Source organism: Cyrtonyx montezumae, unplaced genomic scaffold, assembly GCF_038088225.1.
Source record: "Cyrtonyx montezumae isolate F1298 unplaced genomic scaffold, pur_monq_1.0 scaffold_8, whole genome shotgun sequence".
Classification (NCBI taxonomy): Eukaryota; Metazoa; Chordata; class Aves; order Galliformes; family Odontophoridae; genus Cyrtonyx; species Cyrtonyx montezumae.
This window is the reverse complement of record NW_027072089.1, coordinates 98,547,578-98,571,041: the sequence shown is the minus strand read 5'-3', so window position 1 is coordinate 98,571,041 and position 23,464 is coordinate 98,547,578. Positions and strand designations below refer to the sequence as shown.

Genomic DNA, 23,464 nt, shown 5'->3' with positions numbered 1-23,464 from the left:
AGTCACTTAAAGACAAAATGTCTCTCGTGGTACATGATAACAAACTGCAGCAAATGATAACAAACCAGGCCCAAGGGGACAGTGCTTCATATTTGGCTAATTTAAAATAAGTAATCCCAAAATCTGTTTTTTGACATTTCTTCGACAACTCTATTTATTGAATTTGCAGAGAATAAGGACAAAGACAACCACAATGTTTTAGAGGGACATGCTTAGCCATACAGAAACACCCTGGATGGCACTGCAAGATTTTTAAAGCATGTCTGTCTAACAGACTTCAATTCATGTTTAAAGGAATATTTAATACTATTGCTAGCAATGATATCACTGTCAGCAAAACATAATAAAAGCAATGATTACTCATCTATCTTCTTTACCACAACAAAGTAATCCCAAACAATACAGTACCACTGCTTCATGTTTGCAAGCCAGATTTATTGTATTTTCCAGACTCCAGCAAGAAACAGATATTAAGAAATACATATTAATCATTGCCCTAATGAGAACAATATGCAGTTAGCATTTAGGCTGTCGCATACAAAAGGTAAGTACAGACCAAATGCATTGTAAATTCAAGGAACCCCACACCTTTTTTTTTCAGTGAAATGGTCACAAGAGAGAAAAATTTTAATGAACTATCTAACTTTTAGTGTATATGCTTTTGTTAGGCACATGGCTAAATAAAATTCCATTCTCACCACAACTGTGAAAGGAAAATAACCACTGAACCACTTGCTTATGTACATGAGCATACAAAGCACTGTAAGACTGGCCAACATCTCTCTTCCAGATAGTGGAAGCCTTTGGGTTTGGTCATGATATGATATTATTGGCCAGTAAATTATGTATCCTATTTATGTAAAACTTCCTATCACTGTCAAATTCAATCATTTCTCTTCCCTAAAAGGTACCCTAGAAAAGCAAACTATCTGTGGGTGGAGACGAGTCCAACAGCCACCAAGGAAGTGACAGAGCTTGATAGCTTTCCACAAACCACACCAAACCTCCCAGTATTACACTGTTTTCAGTCGGATGAATACTCTACTACCTGATAGGTGTAAGAGGACAGTGACCTGGCTTTAAATATATTTGCAAATAATAAATAAAATGTAGAAGAAAAAGCCAACTTATTTCATTTGGTAAAATCTCAAAACCCTATCACCATTCCAAAGCTTTGAGGGCCTGAAGGTACATGTAGATTTGGTTTGAATTTTTCTTTTTTAAAGCAAAATATGTGCGCTTCTTGCACTTTTTTCGTTATTTATTGCCCTTACTGAAACTTTTCATTCTGCCCACCAGAATAAGATGTCAAGATAGCAAAGTTTGAAATGCTAACTAAACAACAAATACAGCAGGCATCAATGGAGTAGGTGCAAAAGAAAGCAAGATTGTCATTTTTGCTTAGATCTCAGTGCCTTCCAACCACACCATATACAAGGCATCCAAAACCTCCCTCTCTCCAATTCCTCCTCCCATCTTCCCATACCGGTTACACAACTTGGTCTTTCACAATATCTGGATTGCCAGGCTCCAGCTGAATCCTGATTTAGCCTTAGCTTATTATATACGAAGAATAGGTTTTTATTCCACAACTACTTGGAAGTGTTTCTATACTCACTGAGCAAAGAAAGACTTCTGAAGATAGTTACAAAACATTAAAGCCTTTTAGAGTGCAGTACCTCTTAATCTCTTTGCATAGGTCAAAACTAGTATTGCCTTGAAATGTGAGTGCGAAAGGAAAATATGACAAAAAAAAGTCTCCTTGCATTCTATCAGAATTTTTCACTTGCAAGTGCAAGAAAAATTTGGCTTACTTTTCTGAGGCGTCCCCCTCTCCCCTTACTTTCATGCCCTTCTCTGAAGAAACAAAAGATTCTGCATGTCAGCTAGCATTACATGAACAGGACTACTCCTGTTTCTTTGCAGAAACGAAAAAAATCAGCTCAAACATTAGACTACTGCCTTTCTGAAGGGCAGTAAGAAAAAAAAAGCAAAGCAAAGCAAAACCAAGTGAATGAATTTCCATACTTTTGATGTACACTGTCTAACATGGAATATTTTTTTGGTCAGGGATGAGATCTTGCCCAGGACATTTCCACTCAAGTCTCCAGAAGTAACAACAACAAAATCTAGCTTTTCCTACATTATGTTACCATTATTGCAGTTTGCTTATGCTTTGTCTTCTTGAGAAAATAAATAACAAAACTTTTGCAAAAGGAAAATCAGGCACAGCTTAAATAAATACTATATAAATATTATCTTAGTGGTAACTATATAATACTTCAGCTGCATCACTGAACAGATTAATGCGATGAAAGAGATCTTTTGTGTTACATACTTTACTCAGTTAAATGTTTATGTTCTCTTTCAAGAGAAAACTTATAATTCCCAAAAGAGCAACAATAAGCTTGAAAAATCAGGCTAGACGTCAGCAGTTGGCTATTAATAACTATCCTCCTGGCTAATATTTGTTTGCCCGGGGCAGCCAGTGTCCATAATCAGCATTCATCTTTCATCTTCCTTGGCTGGGCTGTCTGGCAGGTGCTGGGTGGGGTGAACACCGAGGGGTCAGCAATACCCAGCTTTAGATCAAAAAAGCGAGTGGAGGTTGTCACACTGTAGTTCTTCGTATAGGTTTCCTGCACTGGGTAGCAGTCCTTGACTGTGTAAACACCAACCCAAGATTCCACTGAAACAAAGCAGAAATTTCACTAGTTAAGATGACAAGCGTGAAGGAATGTGTTACATTGACATCAGAGCAGCCATCCCTCAGGCAAAACCTATAGGCTGGGACTACACGTATTTCTTTATGGGGCCCTATCTTTCTGAAAGCCTAAATGAAGAAATGAGAAGTAGTTTAGTAGAAGATCTGGTGAAATTTCTGAAAATCCAATGGCATTTGCAGTGAAATAGGTTGACTTTTGTTATCCTACAGGACAATAGTTGCTTATTAGCTCTACGTTCCTATCAATCTGCTTATCATGACAGCATTCCCTACTAGAAGACAGAAGACAACACCAAGAAGCACCACAAATTGGCATAATTTAGAAACTATGGTGATCTTACTCCTCAACATTTTAGTGTTACACACATTTTGAACTGTGATACAATCTTGGCATTGATATGTTGCCATTCAAGTGTATCTCTTCTGAAAATTGTCACTACTGCTTAGTTCCAGATTCAGTTGTTTTGAAAAAATCTGTTTTCTTCTCATCTTTCATGCTATTTTAATGTCAGCACTTACTCTCTTCACCTGTAAAGCACTGTCATGCTCAGGGAGTTGTCTTCTCAGAAGGTGAATTCTGATGCCTTCAATTTGGGTAGTGTAGGGACATATCACTTTACACTCTGGCTGTAACAAGTTGAAAGGTGTGATTACTGAAAACTCCATTTCACATTGTTGGACCTTAACACAGTCTCACGCAGTACAGTTCCCACAACTGTATGAGACATCCAGTTTCTTCCTGTGCATATTTCTGCTCTCACCTACACAACTAATTGATTATCTTCTGCTGTGATGGGGACTTTACACCAGAACTGACATCTTTAATGTCCTGCCTTCACAGCCTTTAGTTAAATAAAGTATTAACCACCATTCTTACCCTGATAACACTCACATCTTTAATTCAAATAAATACAACTTTGCTTCACTTTTTTTTTTTGCATCTTACTGTCTCAAAGCACAGGTTTGTCTCCAAATAAGAGGAATATTCCAAGTACAACTCTTCTCTCTCCCCTCTCTTAACTCATTCCTTCTGTTTACTAATATCTGTTCATATTATCACTGTCATGATCACTTTGATTTTTTGTAATGGCCCTTAAACATTTCTAATGGGTCACTCAGTACTTCTGGACTACATTTAATGCTGATTTCTTCCAAGTACGTGATGCAGCAAGTCTGACTTTTTTTTTAACTTATGTTTAATTCCACAACATGCTTATCTCAAGAATCACTCTGTCACTCTATTCAACCTCTGTCCTCTGTTATCACCTCTATTTTTATTTCTGCCATTAGTACAATCAAGACAGTTTCCTTTGAACACCGTTCACTTTTAAGATCTCAATTTTAAATTTATCTTATTAATCACATGCACCCCTTCTGTGATCTCTCTTTAATCCTTCTAGCATACACCACTTTATCCAATTACTTCATGTGCTTCAGATCTCTTTATAGCAGAAACTCATGAGGTTACAACATGCTTCCTCTGAGTACCATCTGTATAACATTTTTTCCAGTCTCAAGGAGGCTTATTTTCTCTCATTCGGCAGCAATCAAACACTATTTTTCTGTTCCTCCAGTATTGTTTCATATGCTGTACCACAATAGCATTATTGGAAACAGAAAAGCTCTGAGACAAAATGCACGTACAGTAACTAAAAAAAAAAAAGCCAACCAAGCAGTACACACCTCTCCAGGACATCGTAATATACCAAGAATGTCCTAATCTGAGTGAGTTTGCTTTTTAGTGTCCAGAAATGGAGGATTCTTTTCCTCAGCAAGTCCTTAATAAAAATTTTGAACGAAAAAATAAAGCAGCATATAGAGCTACAAAGGTGTCCTGCATCACCACTGAAACCTTCACAGTTTTAACAGCATAATTTCTGGAATCCATCCAGTATTATCTGAAAGGTGAATGAGTAGACAAACTCAAGACACCATTTTTTCAGAATGATCATACATAAAAGCACTGGAAATATAAAATACTACAGGATAAAAATCACACATCATTAACCGAAGGTATCAGGATATTAAGTTCCATAAAAGTTCTCAAAATATTGGATCTGAAAAACAAAATTCTTGGAGTGAGTGATAACTTGTCACTTGTAGAAAACCAGAAGATAGATCGACCTAGTTATAGAAGTCTAATGATCTTACCTTTCATTTTGTTTCTACTTCTATTAAAAAAATATATATTTTCCCCTGGCTAACTGCTCAGGTTCCGAATAATTCCATATATTTGCTGGCTATAACTATAAGTATTGCATTAGCTGAATAATACCATAAATTTCATTGGGTTTTAAAATTATTTTTATAGTTGTCTGGGTCATCACTAAACCACAGACGAAACTGAAGCCAATGTGCTAATAAACTGCTTTGCATCCAAGACCTAACATGCTGTACCTTGGAAAACTCAGCCTACTTTCTTTATGATGCAGGTGTTCACTTGCCAAGTGCAGAACTAAGCCTTGGGAGCAGATGTTTCTTACTGGTGCTGTGGATAACAAAACTTATGTATTAACAATTTCCATTGCTGCACAGCCATGTATTCTATGTCATTTCATACCAGTATGTAGATGCACATTGACAACTGCTCTGTTTCTATTTTATCTTTTAGGAGAGACACACTAGTTTGTGTTCCTAATTATAAGGTCTGCTCCAAAAATAATGCCTCTCATGTTATTATGTTGCCCTATGATGTCAGAGGCAGATACTGTTGGTTTATGGCAGTAGAGATTGCACCTTCTCATCAATATTCTGTTAGATTTTGTTGCTGTGTACCAGATGGCAGCAGCTGGGCAATCTGATCAATTGGCATCTGACATGGAAGTGCATATGAAGTGAAGGTGTGTAAATGTGGAAAAAATGGCACCCACTGACATTCACTGGTACTTGCTGACTGTTTATGGAGACCAAACAATGGATATCAGCACAGCAAGGTGGTGGTACATTTCAGCAGTGACAACAGCTACAGCAGGTCACCTCCGCTGGTGCAGATTTTTAAGAGCACAGCATGCAGGCTCTTGTACATTGCTGGTGAAAATGCATAGTAGCTAACGGTGGTGTCTACAAAGAAAAAAGTGTTTTGTAGCTGAGAGTTTGCCTTATCAAATAGTGTGCTCTTTGTATCTATTGTAATTTTCACAGAAATAAATAGGAGGCATCACTTTCTGAGTGACCTACATATATTACTGGTTATTCTATAGATCAGTTTTGCATTCAGGCTGCTGAATTCAGAGGTAAAATGAAGCTGTTCTATGCCAAACTCTGTACTATACAGAATAAAGTATAAATAAATCCCTCAGGCATACTTGATCCTGCTGAGATACAAAATATTTTCTTAATAAAATACACTGATAATAAAACACTCTGCTATACAGGGGGGATATTTATTGTGTCTTCCTGCAAACTTATGGAAACATGGAAGGCTGAGGTGAAGCAGGAACGATTTTATTTTTCCCCAGATAGTAGATGATTGTTATTATTAAGATTAAACAAAAGCATGCACATACATTTCCTGGCTGGTTTTCTGTCAGACCATTCCTGTACCATAATTTGATCTCCAGGTCCCCCGATGTAGTACTGATCTTCGAATGTTGAATTGGCAGGGATATCATATGGATCCCATGGCTCAGTCAGAGCAATCTTCGAGCAGAGCTTTGTAACTTGCTCAATCTGAAACATCACTGCATCTTTATAGAGCAATATATACTCAAAGAATCTGAAACAAACGGAAACAACAATCAATGTAGATAGTCTTTTATACTAAACAAGGAGCATCACCAATTAAGTAACCTTGCCTTGATTTCTCAGTCTAAGACCATTTTCACTTGTTTTTAACTCTGCCAAATTTTGAGAAAGGCTAACCAGTTCGGCTGAAACTTCCCATGCTGAAAGTTTGTCTCAGGGGACTCTTTCCAAAATAAATAAATCAGGCCGAACTGGCTCAGCCATTTCTGAGAACAACAGAACAACTTTTCTGAGAACAACTAAGAGAAAAACATGTTATTATTACTAGTTTTGTTTTGTTTTTTAATAGCTGTTTCATTAAAAAGCTTTAGTGCCTCCACGTTTTGGAGAAAGAACTACAGAGTTGGCAAGGGAGAGGTTTTTATAAAAAGCTGCCCGTACTTGGCTGCGTTACAAGCCTTCTGAAAAACCTGTTTGCATAGACTGAATAGATTGTAGAGGTCCCTTCCAACCCCTACAGCTCTGTGATTCTGTGATTCAATTCTCCATGAATGTAGTAGAGCCCTTCTTTGTGCTGATTAGATGTAGTATTTGCTACTCTCCAAGATGCTCTTCCATGGAAATCCATGTTGTTTAGTGAGACATGCCGGTGAAGCAAGAATAGATAGTCCCAAATGCAGGTCTGAAGAGCTTTCTCTCCTGTTAGCAAAGTTTGTCTCTGGAGATTACCAGATCATCTTCTGCATTTAGAGTAAGAGCTGACAAAGCTCTGCTCTGACAGTACAAACCTCTTCATGGACATATTCATATAGTCCATACTTACAGAAGTTGCTTCCACAAATGCTGTGACTTTACCTACGAAAAGGAGGTGATACCATTCTGACAGAGATGAAATTATTGCAAGTATGAGCTGATTTTGAATATACAACCAAAAATTCCAGGGGACTAACTTCTCTGGTGTACTTAGCATTATCAACCACATGGCAAGGTGTTCAAAACAGAGTTTAGAGCATCCCCATGAGAGCTCTGCACGTTTGGCAAAGGAGAGTTGGGATCCAAACTCTAAACTCCCCAGAACTGTGAATTCATAATTAGGAGCATCCTGTGAATTTCTCAGCTCAAGTATTTGGATACAGTATGCTGTCATTCGGTGACTCCAGAGAAAATATAGGATAGGATCAACTGCCTAGGACAGCTTCACCTTGCTCATTTTAATAGTGTCTTCCATCTGCAATTCCTTGTCCCCATCTTTTCAGAGGGATTTAAAGTTTACATAACACAGAGTTGACATCAAAACAATTTAAAATGTTAATTCCTGTGCTATACAACCATACGGAATAGGAGTCACTTCACCCACTCCTGACACAGTATCACTTAAAGGTTGCATTATGGGAAGTGTATAACACAAAATCATAGAATGATTTGGATTGGAAGGGACCTTTAAGGCCAGCTAGTTCCAAACCCCCTGCCATAGGCAGGGATACCTCCTGTTAGACCAGGTTGCTCAAAGCCCCATCCAGCCTGGCTGTGAATGCTTCCAGGGAGCTGGCATCCACAGCCTTGCTGGGAACCTGCTCCAGTGTCTCATCACCCACACAGTAAAGAATTTCTTCTTAATATCCAGTCTAAATCTTCCCTGTTCCAGTTTAAAACCATTTCCCCTTCTCTTGTTGATAAAAGCCCTTATAAAAAGCCCCTCCCTATCATTCCCATAGGCCTCCTTCAGGTACTGGAAGGCCACTATAAGGTGCCCCTAGAACCTTCTCTTCTCCAGGCTGAACAGCCCCAGCTTTCTCAGCCTGTCCTTGCAGGGGAGGTGCTCCAGACCTCTGACCATCTTCAACCATGCTAAAAGCACCTCAGCAACAATCCAAAGCATCATTTCTTGTGCTATATGCAGGATTGCTTATGCAGCTGTGTGTGGAAAGATGGGCAAGCTAAATGGAATTAGCTACATTGAACAGCAATGAAGAAAATAAGTGAACAAAGTTGACATGAGGTAAGATGGGGGCAGTCCTCTCATGCCCAACTCTGCACATCAAAAGTAGCTTATTCAGCTTTCTGTGAGGAAGTAAGTCACCAGGCACACTAACAAGATTCACATAGAGGCTGACTGCATATTAGCTTCCCTGTGGTGAACCATTCTCCTGCCTAAATCTGAAATGAAATATTCCTGTTTCTGTGATAACCATGACAGAAAGCTGGTATCAGCTGAAACTCAAAGGCCATCATCTCAGTCAAAGGCAAAGTTGCAGAGCTGAGATAATCTACTGATGAATCACTCTGTTCCTCATAGAAATCCAAGCTTGTTTTCACATAACCACATCTGTAACTTTTGCCTCATGCTCAGACCAGAGAATATAGTCACAAGAAAACCAACATACACTTATTGTTGTTTGTAACAAGGCTCTAATGTCTCAACCACTGTTCATCTGGCTGCCCAGCCACTCTCATGAGAGCAGGATAAGGGAGATGAGTCTAACAACACTTGAGATATCTGAGTAATAATACAGTTATTTTGTGAAATAACAAAACATATATATTAATTAAGCAGTATAAACTATAGGGAATAAAATATATATCTTTCATTTCTTTTTCCCTTTAAATCTTCAATTAAAACTTTTTTTCCCCACAGCAATTTGATTTGCATTTTAAAGATATTTTTTTCATGATTTCTGTTTCTTTATTGTTTCCTTTATAAATTATTTCATAGAATAAGTATATTCTGTTCTATATATTAAAACCCAAGAGTTGACATCCTTACATGAGGGACACATGCCATTTTTACTGAAATGAAACAGAAGTTCACACCCCAATTTGACAAATGCATACATTTAATTTCTAGCACATCGTTGTCTAGCGACACTGACTTCAGTAAAATGACCTAAATAATTGCAGAAAGTTAGAATCCAGAGAAGTCTGCTCTCTTGACTTTGCCTTCTATAGGCAGACAGCAATATGTGCATTACAAAATGACAACAATGACAACAAGAATTTGAAAAATGCAAACAAATCAATCTCATCACCAAACATCTCTGCAGCATACATTCCGCAAAGCAAGAGGTTCCACCACCCACATTTTTGCTTCCTGAAAAGGCAGAGGGAACAACTGTGGCACAAATACCAAAGATATGATTTGATGCACTGCTGTCATCCAACAGAGTGGCTACTGTGGCACACAGACAAGATGAGAACCACAGAGGTGGTTCTTAAACCATGAGGCTTTACTCATGTGAATGACACTGCAGGATAAGCAGGTGAATTCATTTGTACTGTATTCAACTTTGATGTACCTCACATCTAAATTTTAAGTAGAATTGCTCATGTGTGAGTCCTGAAAAGAGTGAGCACAGAAACACAAGATAGCACAGGTTCTAAGTTTAACTGCATATGAAAGGTGAAGGGTTAAACTGTTGTTTTATAAAGGGAACCACTCACCAGCCAAAATTAACAATAAAATGTGTGTGGATATACAAATTACAATCTAGCATATTTTAAAACAAAATATTTAAAAAACATTTCCTCTTTTTTTTCTGCAACAGCCAAGTCCTAAGTGTACTGCCTCTATTTGCTTTAGGCACCTGAGATTTCACTGGCTGCTTGAAGGGAAGCACAGAATCCTGAAAATAGGGTTTGGCAAAGAAACAGAGGAGGAATTATTTTTAATTAGCTTTTTCTTTTTTCTCTCTCTCTAAAGGAGTAACACATTTGTAGACTGTGCCCACTATTTTATTTTTATAACAATTTCATTCTTTAAACTTTAATTTCAAGAAAGTCATAACCCCCTCACATGGCACAATCAGGCAGATTTGCAGAAGTTACTTGGACAAGTTACTTTATTTGTCCAACTGAGATTATTTCCTTTCTTTCCTGTCCTGTTCTGTCCTACTCAGTCCTACACTTCACACCCTTTGTACACTATGCACCTAATGGAACTCTATGGCTGTTCTTAATACTCCCTTTGTCTGGGCCTGAAAATGGATGAATTCCAAGACATAAAGACACACACGTTTCTTGCTCCTATACACCAAATAATTTCTCAACATTGGAGCACATCTTATGCAAACAATCCAACTGACTTTGCTAAAAGCAAGTGGGATGCACACTGTGTTCAGTATCCCACTTTCCTGACTTAAGGAAAGTCCTTTTCTAGAGAAGAGACCAATTAACTTATCTTATTACTTGTATTTTGAATGGATCACTGAACTGCATGTTATTAATGCAATCCAAAACAATTAATTAACTTTTTTAATATTAGTGAGAAACAAAGTCATGAGACTCAAAACCATGCTACCTGCTTTGCTTCGTGTCCTGCCACAAAGGTGTCATGTCCCCGTGGTGGTCAGTGCTGAAGCATCTCAGATAGCATGCAGTCCAGCACATCCTCACCACTCCCATGATTCACTTGTCCACCTCCACATGCTGTCTTCCAACTGCCAAACCTAGAAAGAAGGAGCTGCCTAATGGCCTTTGTATGAACTAGGGGAACAGAAGAGCTGACAGCAGCAATGCCAAGGCCTATGAGATGCACTGAAACACTTCAGACAGGGTCATTTGCTAAAGAGAAACAAAATAGAGGCTTGAGGCTGAGATGGGGTGAAAGAAATTCCTTGTGCTTCAAGTTTGTATCATTCTGTTCTGCAGCTTTGGACAAGTAACTTACAGTATGGGAGCCCTGAGACTCCATTCTTGTTACTTGTTTTTTGATTGCTGTAACACCAAAGAGTCACTAATCAGAGATCAAGAACCAGTTGTGCTAGGCATTGTACTAGCAAAGAACAAAAATGCAACTCCTGTCCCTCAAAACAATAGAACAATGGTTCTCATAAAACACCTTCCTTTCTTGTGAAAGCACATGGGGTCTTATGTGTGCAGGATTTTAATCTGTTGACTCATTTCTCCCAGCTGCAGCTACTGTATCCCTAAAGCTTCCACTCACATTAGTCAGAACAGACTACCCACTAATTGTTATAAAGCAACTGAAGAAAATGAAAGCAAAATTTCATGCATTATTTGTATCGGAACTGTTGTATTGCTCAGCAGGGATTCTGACATCTGACATTTAAGGTATCAAGTTGTGTTTGCTGCAATTATTCCAAAGCTAACTTTGCCTTATTGTTTGAGATTAACCGAAAGCTTGGAACATCTGTCTGCCATTGTAGTATTATTTCATTCCTTGCCAGCTCTATTTGTAAAAGGGAATTATTAAACACTGTGAAAGAAGTCAGAAACATTTCTAACTAGAAGAAATTCTACTAAAGCCACTCCAAACAAATCCTTTGTTCTTGTGTACACACACAGGTACTTCTGTAATTCTAGAATTATCTTATATGCTTTTGATAACGTAGCCCATAAAATTATCATATCAGTACCAGACTTGTTATTGAGGAAAGATGTACCGAGTGAATGGAGACCTCTATTAGAAAGATGACTATAAAATCTCATCTTCTCACCTCCTCAGATCAAGAACATTTTCCAGGGAGCAAAGCTACTAAGCAGACATTCAGACAGTTGATAAACACTCTTCAGGTCAAAAACATTCATCTGCTTTTGGAAAGCTCTGGATATCTCATTTCAAAACTGAGAAGCATTCGCTTCTCAGTATATTTCTGGGAACTCCTTTCCTCTTTCCCACGAAGTTTCGGTAATTTCAGACTTGTGTTTTTCTTTTGGTGTATCAGACCTCAAGAACAACAGTAATTTACCATATTTGATCTCACATGTTTGGCAGCGATGCTTGACTATGGTATATTGTACAAATATAGTATTGTGCAAATACATGTGACAGCAAATGTAATCTGATACTGTGTAGAAGAAGAATTTCTTAGACTAACTTAAATGATTCACAGATTGTAAAGGCCCTTTTTTATTTTCAAGATAACCAAGCCCTACATATCAGGTATCTAACTAGCAAGGTATGTGAGGAACTCTGACAGCATTACTAGTTTTTGAAGCAGAGATAATCAGGCAGGTTGAATTCTGTTAATAATGAAGTTCATGTAGCGGGAAAGTGTTAAAAATAGGAAACAAAAACTGGAAAGCCAAAGCTACATTGCAGATATACATTTCTGAGACTTTAATTACAAAACTCAATACAAATTTTGCAATGTCTTATTCTTCTAATTGTTTATTTATTTATTTGTTTGTTTGTTTTTCCTCCAAAATTACATTAGCTGCTTGGCAAATAGTAAGGGAAATCAAGTTATTCAGTAAAAATGATGTTTCCCTGGCTGTCTCTTTTTGGCTATTTGACATTGTGTAATAAACAACCTGATCCATCAAGTGGCACCCTTGAGTACAACGCATTCCAACTTAAGTCAAAATCCAGGGAAACAATGAAGTATTGTGTATAAGGGAGCTGCGTTTTGCAAGGGTCTAAAAGATGCACTGTCCTTAATAGAAAGCACTTGTACATCTCCATAGGTAACAGTATATTCATAAACTGGAGCCCTCAGTAGACAACAGCATAGCTCAAAACATAAGGAATGAAAGATGCAGGCAGAATACCATAATGCTTTCCAATGAATCAGTGGAATCACCTCTTAGGGAACACTGCACATCCTAGTAGAGCCATATAATAGCAAAATACAGTTGAGGTCATTGATTCTTGTTCTGGGTTTGTAAAGAGGCTTGTGAGGTTTTGCTGCGCTGAGCAGGTTAACGATAGTAAAGTTTACTTGGAAGTCACAGCAGAGCTTGAAGAACCAAAAAGAATGAGGAAGGCCGGGACTCTCAGCTCAATATAAATTAAAGACCTCAGGAAGTACAGAACAGCAAGGACGGAAATGACAGAAGTACAGAACCATTTGTTTATTATGCTTTTCATTCTCTTTGCAATATATACAGAATGAAAGTAAATAATTCAATTGAAGGAACAGATGCTAAAAACTGAGACATAAAATGTTCTTTTGAGAATGCAATTATATCAAGGCACTCCCTGAGCTTGGAAAAACATAAAATAAAAAAAGTAAGAGAGAGCCAGAAAAATCATGCTTACAATGATCTAGAGTAATTCCCAAAATAAAAAAAAGATTCAGAAAAAACATTCCTGTGTTCCTGTTTTTAATTTTACTTGCAATAGTGAGATTTATCTGGAGTTACCACTCTTTTCTCTGAATCAGGCTCAGAGATAGCATATTAATTTGGATTTTAGCTCTGCCTCTGTATGACAGTATCTATTTTACACTTAAGAAAGACATAGCAAATAAGGTCCGTAATCACAAATAAATAAACTTAAACAATCTCCCCCTTGAAGCCATTAATTTTGAAATAAAAGAATAATGAAAAATAAACATCATCTTTGCATCTAGAAATGGGCATGGCACCTTCATATGCATATGTATTTTAGCTTCCACATACAGAGAAGGCTTTTCAGATACTATGAGCAGGGAACACATGAAATCCAAGAGAGCTATGTCACTCTTCACTTAGATTGTAAATTCCATCACCCACGTACTTGGCCAGTTCATTGCTCTTCAGTATGAACTCCTGTATTAAAATAATAAAGAAATTTGAAGAACAGACTGCCCTTTACAACAGATAGTGAGTATGTCTCCCTTCTGATAGAGCAAACTCTTACTTCATGGTGGAACATTCCCTGGAAAAACTTGTGAGGATGTTCACTTGTACCAGATTACTTCCCCAAGATGTAATGATTTCCATCTTCCATCTGCAATGATCTCCTTAAAAGGGATGATTCAGGTCTTTCAGATATCTGTCCAATGTAAAAAAATAAAATAAAAATAAAACACTACATCTATTTTCAAGGGATTTTGGAAGTCAGGCCAGCTAGGATAATAAGACAACACAGTCTGAAAGTTAAGTACACTTTAGCTTTCTAACATCTTTATCCAAAGATATGAGTATACTTTATTTTTAAATGAAATTTGTGGAAGATGGAGATTCACTTCACTGAAAATAAATGCAACCTGAAGTTCTGGCACTGCACTTCATTCTCCCACCCCACCTCCAATGTAAAAGTAACTTCTTTGTTTCATCCATAACTCTTTGTGCAGGTCTTTTTTCCTTCAGCAGCTGTATGTCAAAAATAATACTGTTTGCTGAGCACATAAATTAGTGACTGGATTCGAATACAAAGAGTTGTGTGCATGAAAAAGTCCAGGTGAAGTAGACAGAAAGTGTGGAAAATAAAAGAATGAAGAAGGGAATGTCCATGTGAGAGAAAATGCAGCATTAGAGACAAATATTAACTGCTCCTTGGCTACAGTGCAAATGGCATTTTGAACACATATCTGATGTCCAGTGGTACAATAAATGGCTATTTTTCAGAAAGGTAATTTAAAGTTCTGGGTCCATTAGATGTGCCTTTACTTCATACAGAGATGGACAATGTGCCTTAACAGAAACAGATTTAAGGGTGACGAATAACAAACAGATGTAAGCAGAAGACAACAGAGCAAAGCCCTGAATATAGGGAACATACTGTGATTAGGAAGTTAAAAGCATAGGATTCCAACCCTCATGTACTTGTGGAGTAGTGTCTTACATTTACCTGTTCTTCTGCCCACACCTCAATAAGCACGTAATGCTTTTAGTTCTTTCCCATTATAAAATGAAGAAAGTCCCAATCCACAAGATGCATTACTGTAGGGAAAGAAAATAGCTAAAAAGCTTCCAGTGTCAATACTGAGAAGCCATTTAAAATGGAAATACCTTCCTCCTCCAAAAAAAATGCATCATAGGCCTGGTTTCAGTCATTACTGGCTTTCTTGATGAAGACTGTACTTCAGCACCAAAACAGTTAGAAAGGTTCTCAAGTACTTTAAGAAAGATGAGATTTATCCAGATCATCTTAATCAACTGAAATGTACATGAAAAAAATGATAATCAGCATCACCATGTGCAAATTGTTAAAATGGACATGGAGTATATAAATTCACAAAGATAAAAAGTAGAATTACTCCTTGGACAATAGCATCTGTGAGTCCTGTAGATCACAGACTAAAGATAAATCTGGATATGGACCTGTTGTCAAAAAGTAAATCTCATTCTTAGGCCTATTAACAGCAGCATGATAAGCAAGACGTGGGAGGTCAATTATTAGCCCTAATGAGGTCAGAGTGGTAAGGTTCATTGTTTTGGATGCCATGTAAGGGAACAGATTGGATCTAGTCCAGAGAACAGCAGGAACAATGTGACGTTTAAAGAAGACGACCTATGAAGAAACTGGGTGTGTTTAGTCTACAAAAAACAAGACTACAGCATGACATGGTAAGCTTGTTCATCAGATAATAAGAAGAGAGCTGAGATATTCTGTATGTACAGGTGTTGCAAAGAAAAAGTTTCTTTGCAGTCTTCATAAGTTGCAAATCTTATGAGAAGGAAAGCGAGTGTCAGAGACATCCCAAATAAGCCTTTCCTTCTCCAGTAAGAAGGAACAGTTTTGATGGCAATTCAGGACCTTCTCAGCCTTATATGTAGGTGATGTTAGAATACTGACGGCTGCTTCCTTCTTCTGGTAACAGACAAGTTTCATCACTAAGTTCTGATATTGCCAGCTGTATGACTGACTTGGATCCTCAACACTGCTGCCTACTCAGAAGTACTGAACAAACTTTGGTGGTAATTTTCTGAGTCTTCCCAAAAGCAATGGTAGGGTCAAGGGATCGTGCCTCTCTACTCTGTACTAGTGAAGTCTCACCTGGAGCACAGCATCCAGATGTGGAGTCCTCAGTAAAGAAGAGTAATGGACCTGTTGGAGAGCATCCAGAGGAGAGCCACAAAAATGACCCAAGGGATGGAATGCCTCCCTTACAAGGACAGGGTAAGAGAGATCGAGTAGTTCAGCTGGGAGAAGGCTCCGAGGTGATCTGACAAGAGTCATTTCAGTACCTAAACGGGGCCATAAGAAAGGAGGGAAAGACTCTTTAGTAGGTTATGTGATGACAAGACAAGGCGAAATGGTTTCAAACTTAAGGAGGGTAGATTTAGGTTACATATAAGGAAAAACTATCTTACAGTGAGGTTGGCACTGGAACAGGTTGCCTGGAGATGTGGTAGAAGCCCCGTCCCTTGAGACACTCGAGGCCAGGCTGGACCAGGCTCTGAGCAACATGATCTTGCTGTGGATGTTTCTGTTCATCACAGGAGAGTTGGACTAGATCACCTTTAAAGGTCCCTTTCAACTCTAAGGACTGTACTATTCTATGATCTCTCTTTGCTTTTACAATTAACCCTAACTTCACCATCTCACTGTTTCCAGAGACTGAATGAGTCAAAAGATCTGCACAAACAGGTCTGGGGAGACAAGATTTAAGTGGTACATGCTTAGCATGCAGAGGGAACAATTAAAAGTCCAAACTACTTGTTAAAGCTGATCATCACAAAACTGTAGTGGCTTTTTTTCTTGTTGTGATTTTGAGGTTTTTTTTGTTCTCTATTGAGTCATTGTGCTTCTCATTATTACATCTGCAATTTCTCTACCTTTTGTGCCAGGCTTCCAGCAGTCACCACATGAGCTACTTGTAGGAACACTGTAAGCAATATCCATGACGCACTGCAAGAAACAAACAGGGAACTAGTGGCCACAAAGTGTTCAGAAATAGACACACGTAAGAGCCTGATGTGGTTTCTTTTATCCCATCAATCTTCAGCTTCCTTAAAACAATATCCTAAGGAAATGGTATTTAAGGACAACAGAAGGGAAACTACAGGAGTGAGATTCAATGACGGGTTCATCTGAAAAAAACAACCTAATGAACTGCCTTTAAATACAGTGCTGTAAATGCTACAGCAATGAAACCTGCACCACACTAGTGTCTACACTGAAAATGACAACCTACCAACGTGCTCTACACTGACAGGGCTCAGGATGTTCTAAAATCAACCAGACTGCAAATATATAAATATTGAATAGATTAACATCCATTCCAAAACTCTTTGCTTCAAAATGTTGAGTACTTGCTTGAGGGTACTCACCACAATATTGGCAGAGAATTTGCAGATTATCTGTCAGTTCATCACAGAAACAACAGTTCCTGAAAATCAGCTAAAGTAAGAGTAGCTAAGAATACATTTTTTATTTTTAAGAAGGTCTGTAGCCATTTTAATTGTATTAAAAACCTGCCATATTTATTTTCCATTCAAGGGCAGTTCTAAGAACCAATAGCAAAGAGGACAAGACCTGTAAATAATATCGGTATAAATACACAGCGCTGGCACAGCTGAAAGTTTTCCATGACTCAGGGAAAGGTCACTAGACATATTGAACATGTTTAGACTACTCATGCTGAGTAAAACATGACAGAAATAGGTTTACCATTTAGCATCTGACACGAATACGCACTAAAGTCTTCAGCAAACAGGTATGTCTGCCTCATTTTGGGGTGTTTTCCCACACACAGCTCAGCGTCATGCGTATTATATTACACTGACAGGGAGCCACAGTTGTCTTCAAGCTATATACAATGTTTCCTTTACCACTGCTATAACTTTAATAAATACTATCAAAAAAGAAAATCCTGTTTTCAAAATACAAATGACTGTATTTATATCTACCGTGCCTTATATTTGTATAATGTACCTTTCTGTTGTTAGTAATAGTGTTATTTTACAAATTCAATGAGCAAGATTTTCATATCTGACCAGTGATTTTGAACACCTTCATATTTCGGATATCCAACATTAAGATACTGGAAAAGGGCTAATTCAGAGGAGCAGTAGTCAGCATTTTAGAAAACTCACTGCATCACTGTAACCACTGAAAACTGAGATGCTCCAAATTACCAGACACCGTTTTTTTTTTTCTGTTTGAAGGCAGCATAAGAAACTCCTGAGCTCCCTCTCTAAGCCGGTGCATCTGCACAAGCCACACCTGCTTCCATCAGATTTCCCCTGCAATCTCTCTGTTACCCTGGCTATCAGGAGGTGACTGCTCTTTTCACACTGTAACAGCAGATAACATGCAACTGCCACTGTTTACAACTTCCATTTACCAGCTATGTAATTAGAGATAAATCTGGCCATATAACTCCTCCAAAATTATATATTAACGTGACCCAAAGCCCTGTGAAAGCAGCCAGGAAAAGTTTCATTGCTGTTTCTTGATGTTAGATCAGGTGTTCATTATCTTTTCCACTCAGGAAAACAGAAACAAAAACAAACAAACCTGGGGAATATTTAAAACCTAGCAGAACACAATTACCAATTTATGACAAATGGGTAACATCTTGGGATGCTGGAAGGCAAACATAACATGCACTATGTACTCTCATCTCCCAGAAAATGTGGTTCCAGAAGTTTAAACTGACTTGGAATATTCTGGGTCTCGTGATACTTGTTCTTTTCTTCATAGCTTCCTGAACTTTGTTTTTAGGCAAATTAATTAGTATCTTTATATTGTTAGCTTAAATTATTTGAAACTCAAAATTTCTTATTTATTTTCATTACGATAATATTCAATTATATGATTACTTTTTATTAAAAGCATTAAGAGTTATTTGAAACATCTTTCTGCTTTACAAATACCCTCTTTGGGGCCTTTTTAATGTAGTCACTTGCTACAGCTAACTTGACAAAAATCCTAGAACTCTGAGAGTGTGGAAACTCAGAATTCACCCATGGAAAATCCATGCAGCATTTTCATTTATCTGTTCTCTGGTCTGCTGTGTCTCCTGGCGTACTCTCTCTCTCCTGTGATCTCTGTATGGTGTTAACACTGTTGATGGACTTGGGGAGGGACAGACCTCCTTCAGCAGCACCCAGAGAGGGAGAGGATGAAGATGCAGAAGGCTTTTTCTGCCAATAAGGCCCAGTGTTGGTACTGTCTGCCCAAAGCCTTCCAAATTGCAGGCATGCCACAGGGCAGAATGGACACGATGGTATCCAGTCTGCTACGATCAGCTGCAACAAAGCTTAACTTCTACATTACCAGCTCAGGCTAATAATGACTTAAGCAAAATTTTGGCTATGTCTTTGATGCTTGTTCAGATACTACACTCACTTCTCAGCAAACGTCACACACTGTTTTTTTTGCTTTTCTTAACATTTTATGTGACATTTTCTAAAGCACAAAAGCTATCTGCGGATTTTCACAGCCCAAAATTGCACTCAGATCTTCTTTTGGAGATAAATCAAGACAAGACAGCTTATAAATGAAGCGATAAATAGCAATCAGTAGATAATTCATTAGGCCAATGAGGAAGAGAGTACTGAAAACCTGAAGAATATTTCCATGGCAAAAGAAATAACCCAGAGGACACTGAACATACTGAACAATGTTTATAGTTACTATTGCTACAGTATATAAGCATCTCAGTTACAGTACCTACCCTGCAGAGACATACATGCTTTCTAAGTGATTTTTTCCACTCTTTCAGAGGAAGGACTTTCAGTGAACCAGGCTGTGTTTCAGACATATGTTAGGTTTCCAAACACCAATAAAAGACAAGATCTTTGCAGCTGATCCACTACAAATACATTCACTGAAGCTCAGCTAAGCTGACATGGCACCAACACTTAGTGGTGTCTCCATTGGCAGCTTGTGCCTTCCTTTCACCGTGTCACTTTGACTCTGCTCGACTATGGTAAGCAGTGGGTACCCTGACTGTGTTGAATTACATCCAGTTCTGGCTTCACCTCCATGCAATTGTTTTCTACCTCAATCTAGATTACTTTACATTAAGGATTTACAAACATAAAATACCTTGTGTAAGCGGTATGTCTGTTGTGAAAACCTCTGCTCTTGCTGTTCTGTAACAAACCAAAAATTGTAAGAAAATTCAAAGAATACACAGTAATCCACAGAGAATCAATATCAAGATGTTTACACTTGGTTTTGAGACAGGCAGCCCAAGACAGTAAGTTAGTAACATAGCAAGTCTTTCCTCTTCTGCTATGTGAAGTAGTTTGATTTTGCATTTTCATTCTTCAAGAAAAAAGGGAAATAAATAAACTTAAGGCACGCCTCCCCTCTCCCATCCTTATCTCCTTTTACTGTCTTCCACATTTTTTTCCTCTACAAAAAGTGTAGCAGCCACCACACCTCCACACTTCATTAAGCACCTTACCCAATCTTCACTCTTTTCTGAGAAAGGCAAGGTAACAACCTGGTTTCACTTTGCTTTTCTGTGTTTACATGTATAGGTATTTGACACAATAAATAGAGGCTTCCTAGTCCCCAGATGACACCACAGATAAGAATAAATAAATGAAATTCTTGTACAGAAAATGCAGGCCAAGAAATATGGATCTAATTAAGCAGTGATACATTAATTTGGGAACTAATTGTAGTAAGAATTCCTCATCCTGTATGGAACTCCGTTTTCCAAATAATAAACATCCTCTGAGAATTACCATAACTGCATAGCATGAGTAAACTTTCCAGTGCTGGCTGCCTAACAGTATGGTAGAATCATAAGTTTCCTGGCAAAAAAACTATCTGAATATGATAAAACCACAGTTGCAAATGGCTGCAGGAGATACTGAAAGAATAAAAAATGAAATCTCCGTTGTGCTCACTGCATCAACTCTGTGAACCATACAAGTGTTTAGAAGTCTTTAGCACTGTTAGACACAAATCTGCTCTTCGAAAACTAGGGGAAAACTAGCCATTCCCACTCAGAAACATCCACTTCTAAAGCAAGGTGACCACAAGAGAACAGGCTGCCCAGGGAAGCTGTGGATGCCCAAGCCTTAAAGGTATTCAAGACTAGGTTGGATGGGGTCCTGGGCAACCTGGTGTAGAATGAGCAAGGGACTTGGAACTGGATGAGCTTTAAGGTCCCTTGCAACCCAAACTATTCTGTAATTATATGATTCTACAAAACTCCCAACTCTTCAGGAGCTATACACCTAGCAACAACCTTCCTGGGTTTCTCCAAATTGACAGTAACTGGCAAATGCAAATGTACCAAATGTTTTGGAACACTCTTACCTGCTGAAACACCTGATTTTCACTTGGCGTAGCAACCTTACCCTGAATTCCCACAAAGAAATGACAGGAAGACAACAAACTGCTTGTTAAGCATGACATTACTGGATCCATCAGACATGGGCAACATCAGAGACTGAAAACACACTGTAAGGGTCTTTTCATTGTGATCTCACACCATTTCTGCTCTGTAACTGGTCCCAGGCACAGAATAAGGACAGGACAAAAGCAGAGATCTATCTCCTTTATCCCACTGCTAGATAGTACTATTCTGAGTGGTGGTTTGAGGGAGCCTTCTTTTTTACATCATGAAAGCCTTAAGAAAAGTAAATTCTTCTTAAAAAAAAAAAAAACACAAAAACTATTGGAAAGCAGTTTGTTTGCAATACGCAACCTAGGATATTAGTTACAGATGCCATTCAACTTTCACTTCTTTAATGTTAACTTCAGTGAAGATGTTGACAGTGTGTTTTGAACATGTACTCAAAAAGATGAATTAATGCTTGGCAATAGCTATAAAGATGCGGACTCCCAAGAGCACTTTACTACACAAGAAGTCAATCAACAAGGGCAAGAGAAGCCATTTCTGGCATCACTTTTGAACTATTCAAGTGACCAAAACTGTATTTAATTAATTAATTAATTAATTTTAAATGGGGTAAAAAAAATAAGGTTCACTGTAACCAGCCTTAATATGTGATGTTGCAGTGCATGTGATAAGTTGGACTTCTGCACTGTTTTGTTTTCAGTCACAATATCACATTTCATTATGAACTGTCCTCTGGATACATAATACATGTAGAAAATAAGATATTCAGTAAGCATGCAGTGTTACGAAGGACAATGAAGTTTAATGAACTTCAGGAATATTTCACATTTAAAGACAATTGCAAATGCAATTAAGCTAGATGAAAATTGCTGCAACAGGTTACAGCTTCCAAAGATCCAAAAGGAGGCAGCAATCAAGATTACTACCACTCTTCCATAGCTCTAAAACTTGGTGTTTTTATGTACCCCGTAGCTTTTAGATGGCCCCTTGGGGACATAAGGGTTGGACCAAACATTTATGTAGTTCCACATGTATTTCTATGAAGTTGTGAAACATATTTTTATTTAAAGAAACACCCAGAGAGCTCTGGATTTAGACTGATTTGGTATCTGATTATATCAACAGTATCTAATAATCCAAATCTTCTTAACTGTTTAAGTGTCCCAGTTGTTTTTTTGTTGTTGTTTTTGTTTGTTTTTGTTGTTGTTTTTGTTTTTGACAGACAAATTATTATCAGAAGATCATTAAATTCTTAATTGTTTCATATGCAAGAGAAGCATGCTAAACATACATAGTGTGGCACCTGCACACCTTACTGGTGACTTTTACATTACTTTTCCAGTACAGTAGTGCCAGAAAACAACCAAAGCAGCATGGAGCTATTGAGCTGGGAGTCCCTCTGGGCTGGATTTGGCTCACAAAACACACTCTAGACCATGCTAGAATGTAAGGGCAAATTTCATTTCATAAGAAATGAAAGGGATAAAGTAGGCTTTCAGGGAATGAACAGCTAAGTAGATCCTGAGGCATGTGAAATCTTAATAGTCAAAGACTGAAAAATTGTAATGACTACAGTATGAGTACTGTACAAAAAGAAAGTGCCTGCCAAATTCACGAGCTGATGCCAGAAATTCAGAAAGTCACAAGAATCAGAAAACAAAATCTGAAATAGCAGAAATATGCCCATTGCTACGCTAGAGAAGCAAGTCTTACTGACCATATGAACACTGCTAATAAACTGTCAGAACAAAAACAAGAGCTGCAAAGATTACTACTACCTCGTTCAGTTTTTGTGGCACAAGGGATGTGTCTTTGGACATAAAGCCAGATGTGTATACATAACCTTCAAAAAACAATTAAACTGATTCTCAAATAAATGTTTTTCAAGGATCTATATTTACAAAAAATGAAAAAAAAGTTCAGATGGAAACAAGTGATTCTTTCGTAGTACCACTTGTCAAAAATTAGTACCACCTGTCAAGAATTATTTTCTGGACAAGGACAGTTGTGATGCTGTTGGAAACCTCTCATTTGCTACTGTGTATGAAAGTCTAACAGGTACTAGGCAATACAATGCTGTACACAAGGATTGTCTCACACGCTGAGCTTTCTGTTC

At 38.0% G+C, this 23,464-nt stretch overlaps 1 protein-coding gene across 1 annotated transcript in view; it reads right to left on the bottom strand.

Moving 5' to 3' along the window:
- Window positions 1-414: 414 nt before the first annotated feature.
- EPDR1 (ependymin related 1) overlaps window positions 415-23,464 on the bottom strand; it is a 31,199-nt gene continuing 8,149 nt past the window's right edge. The window contains 2 exon segments of the mRNA XM_065752685.1: window positions 415-2,689; window positions 6,232-6,440. Of these exon segments, the coding sequence (XP_065608757.1) occupies window positions 2,499-2,689; window positions 6,232-6,440 (400 nt within the window). The 3' untranslated portion in view covers window positions 415-2,498.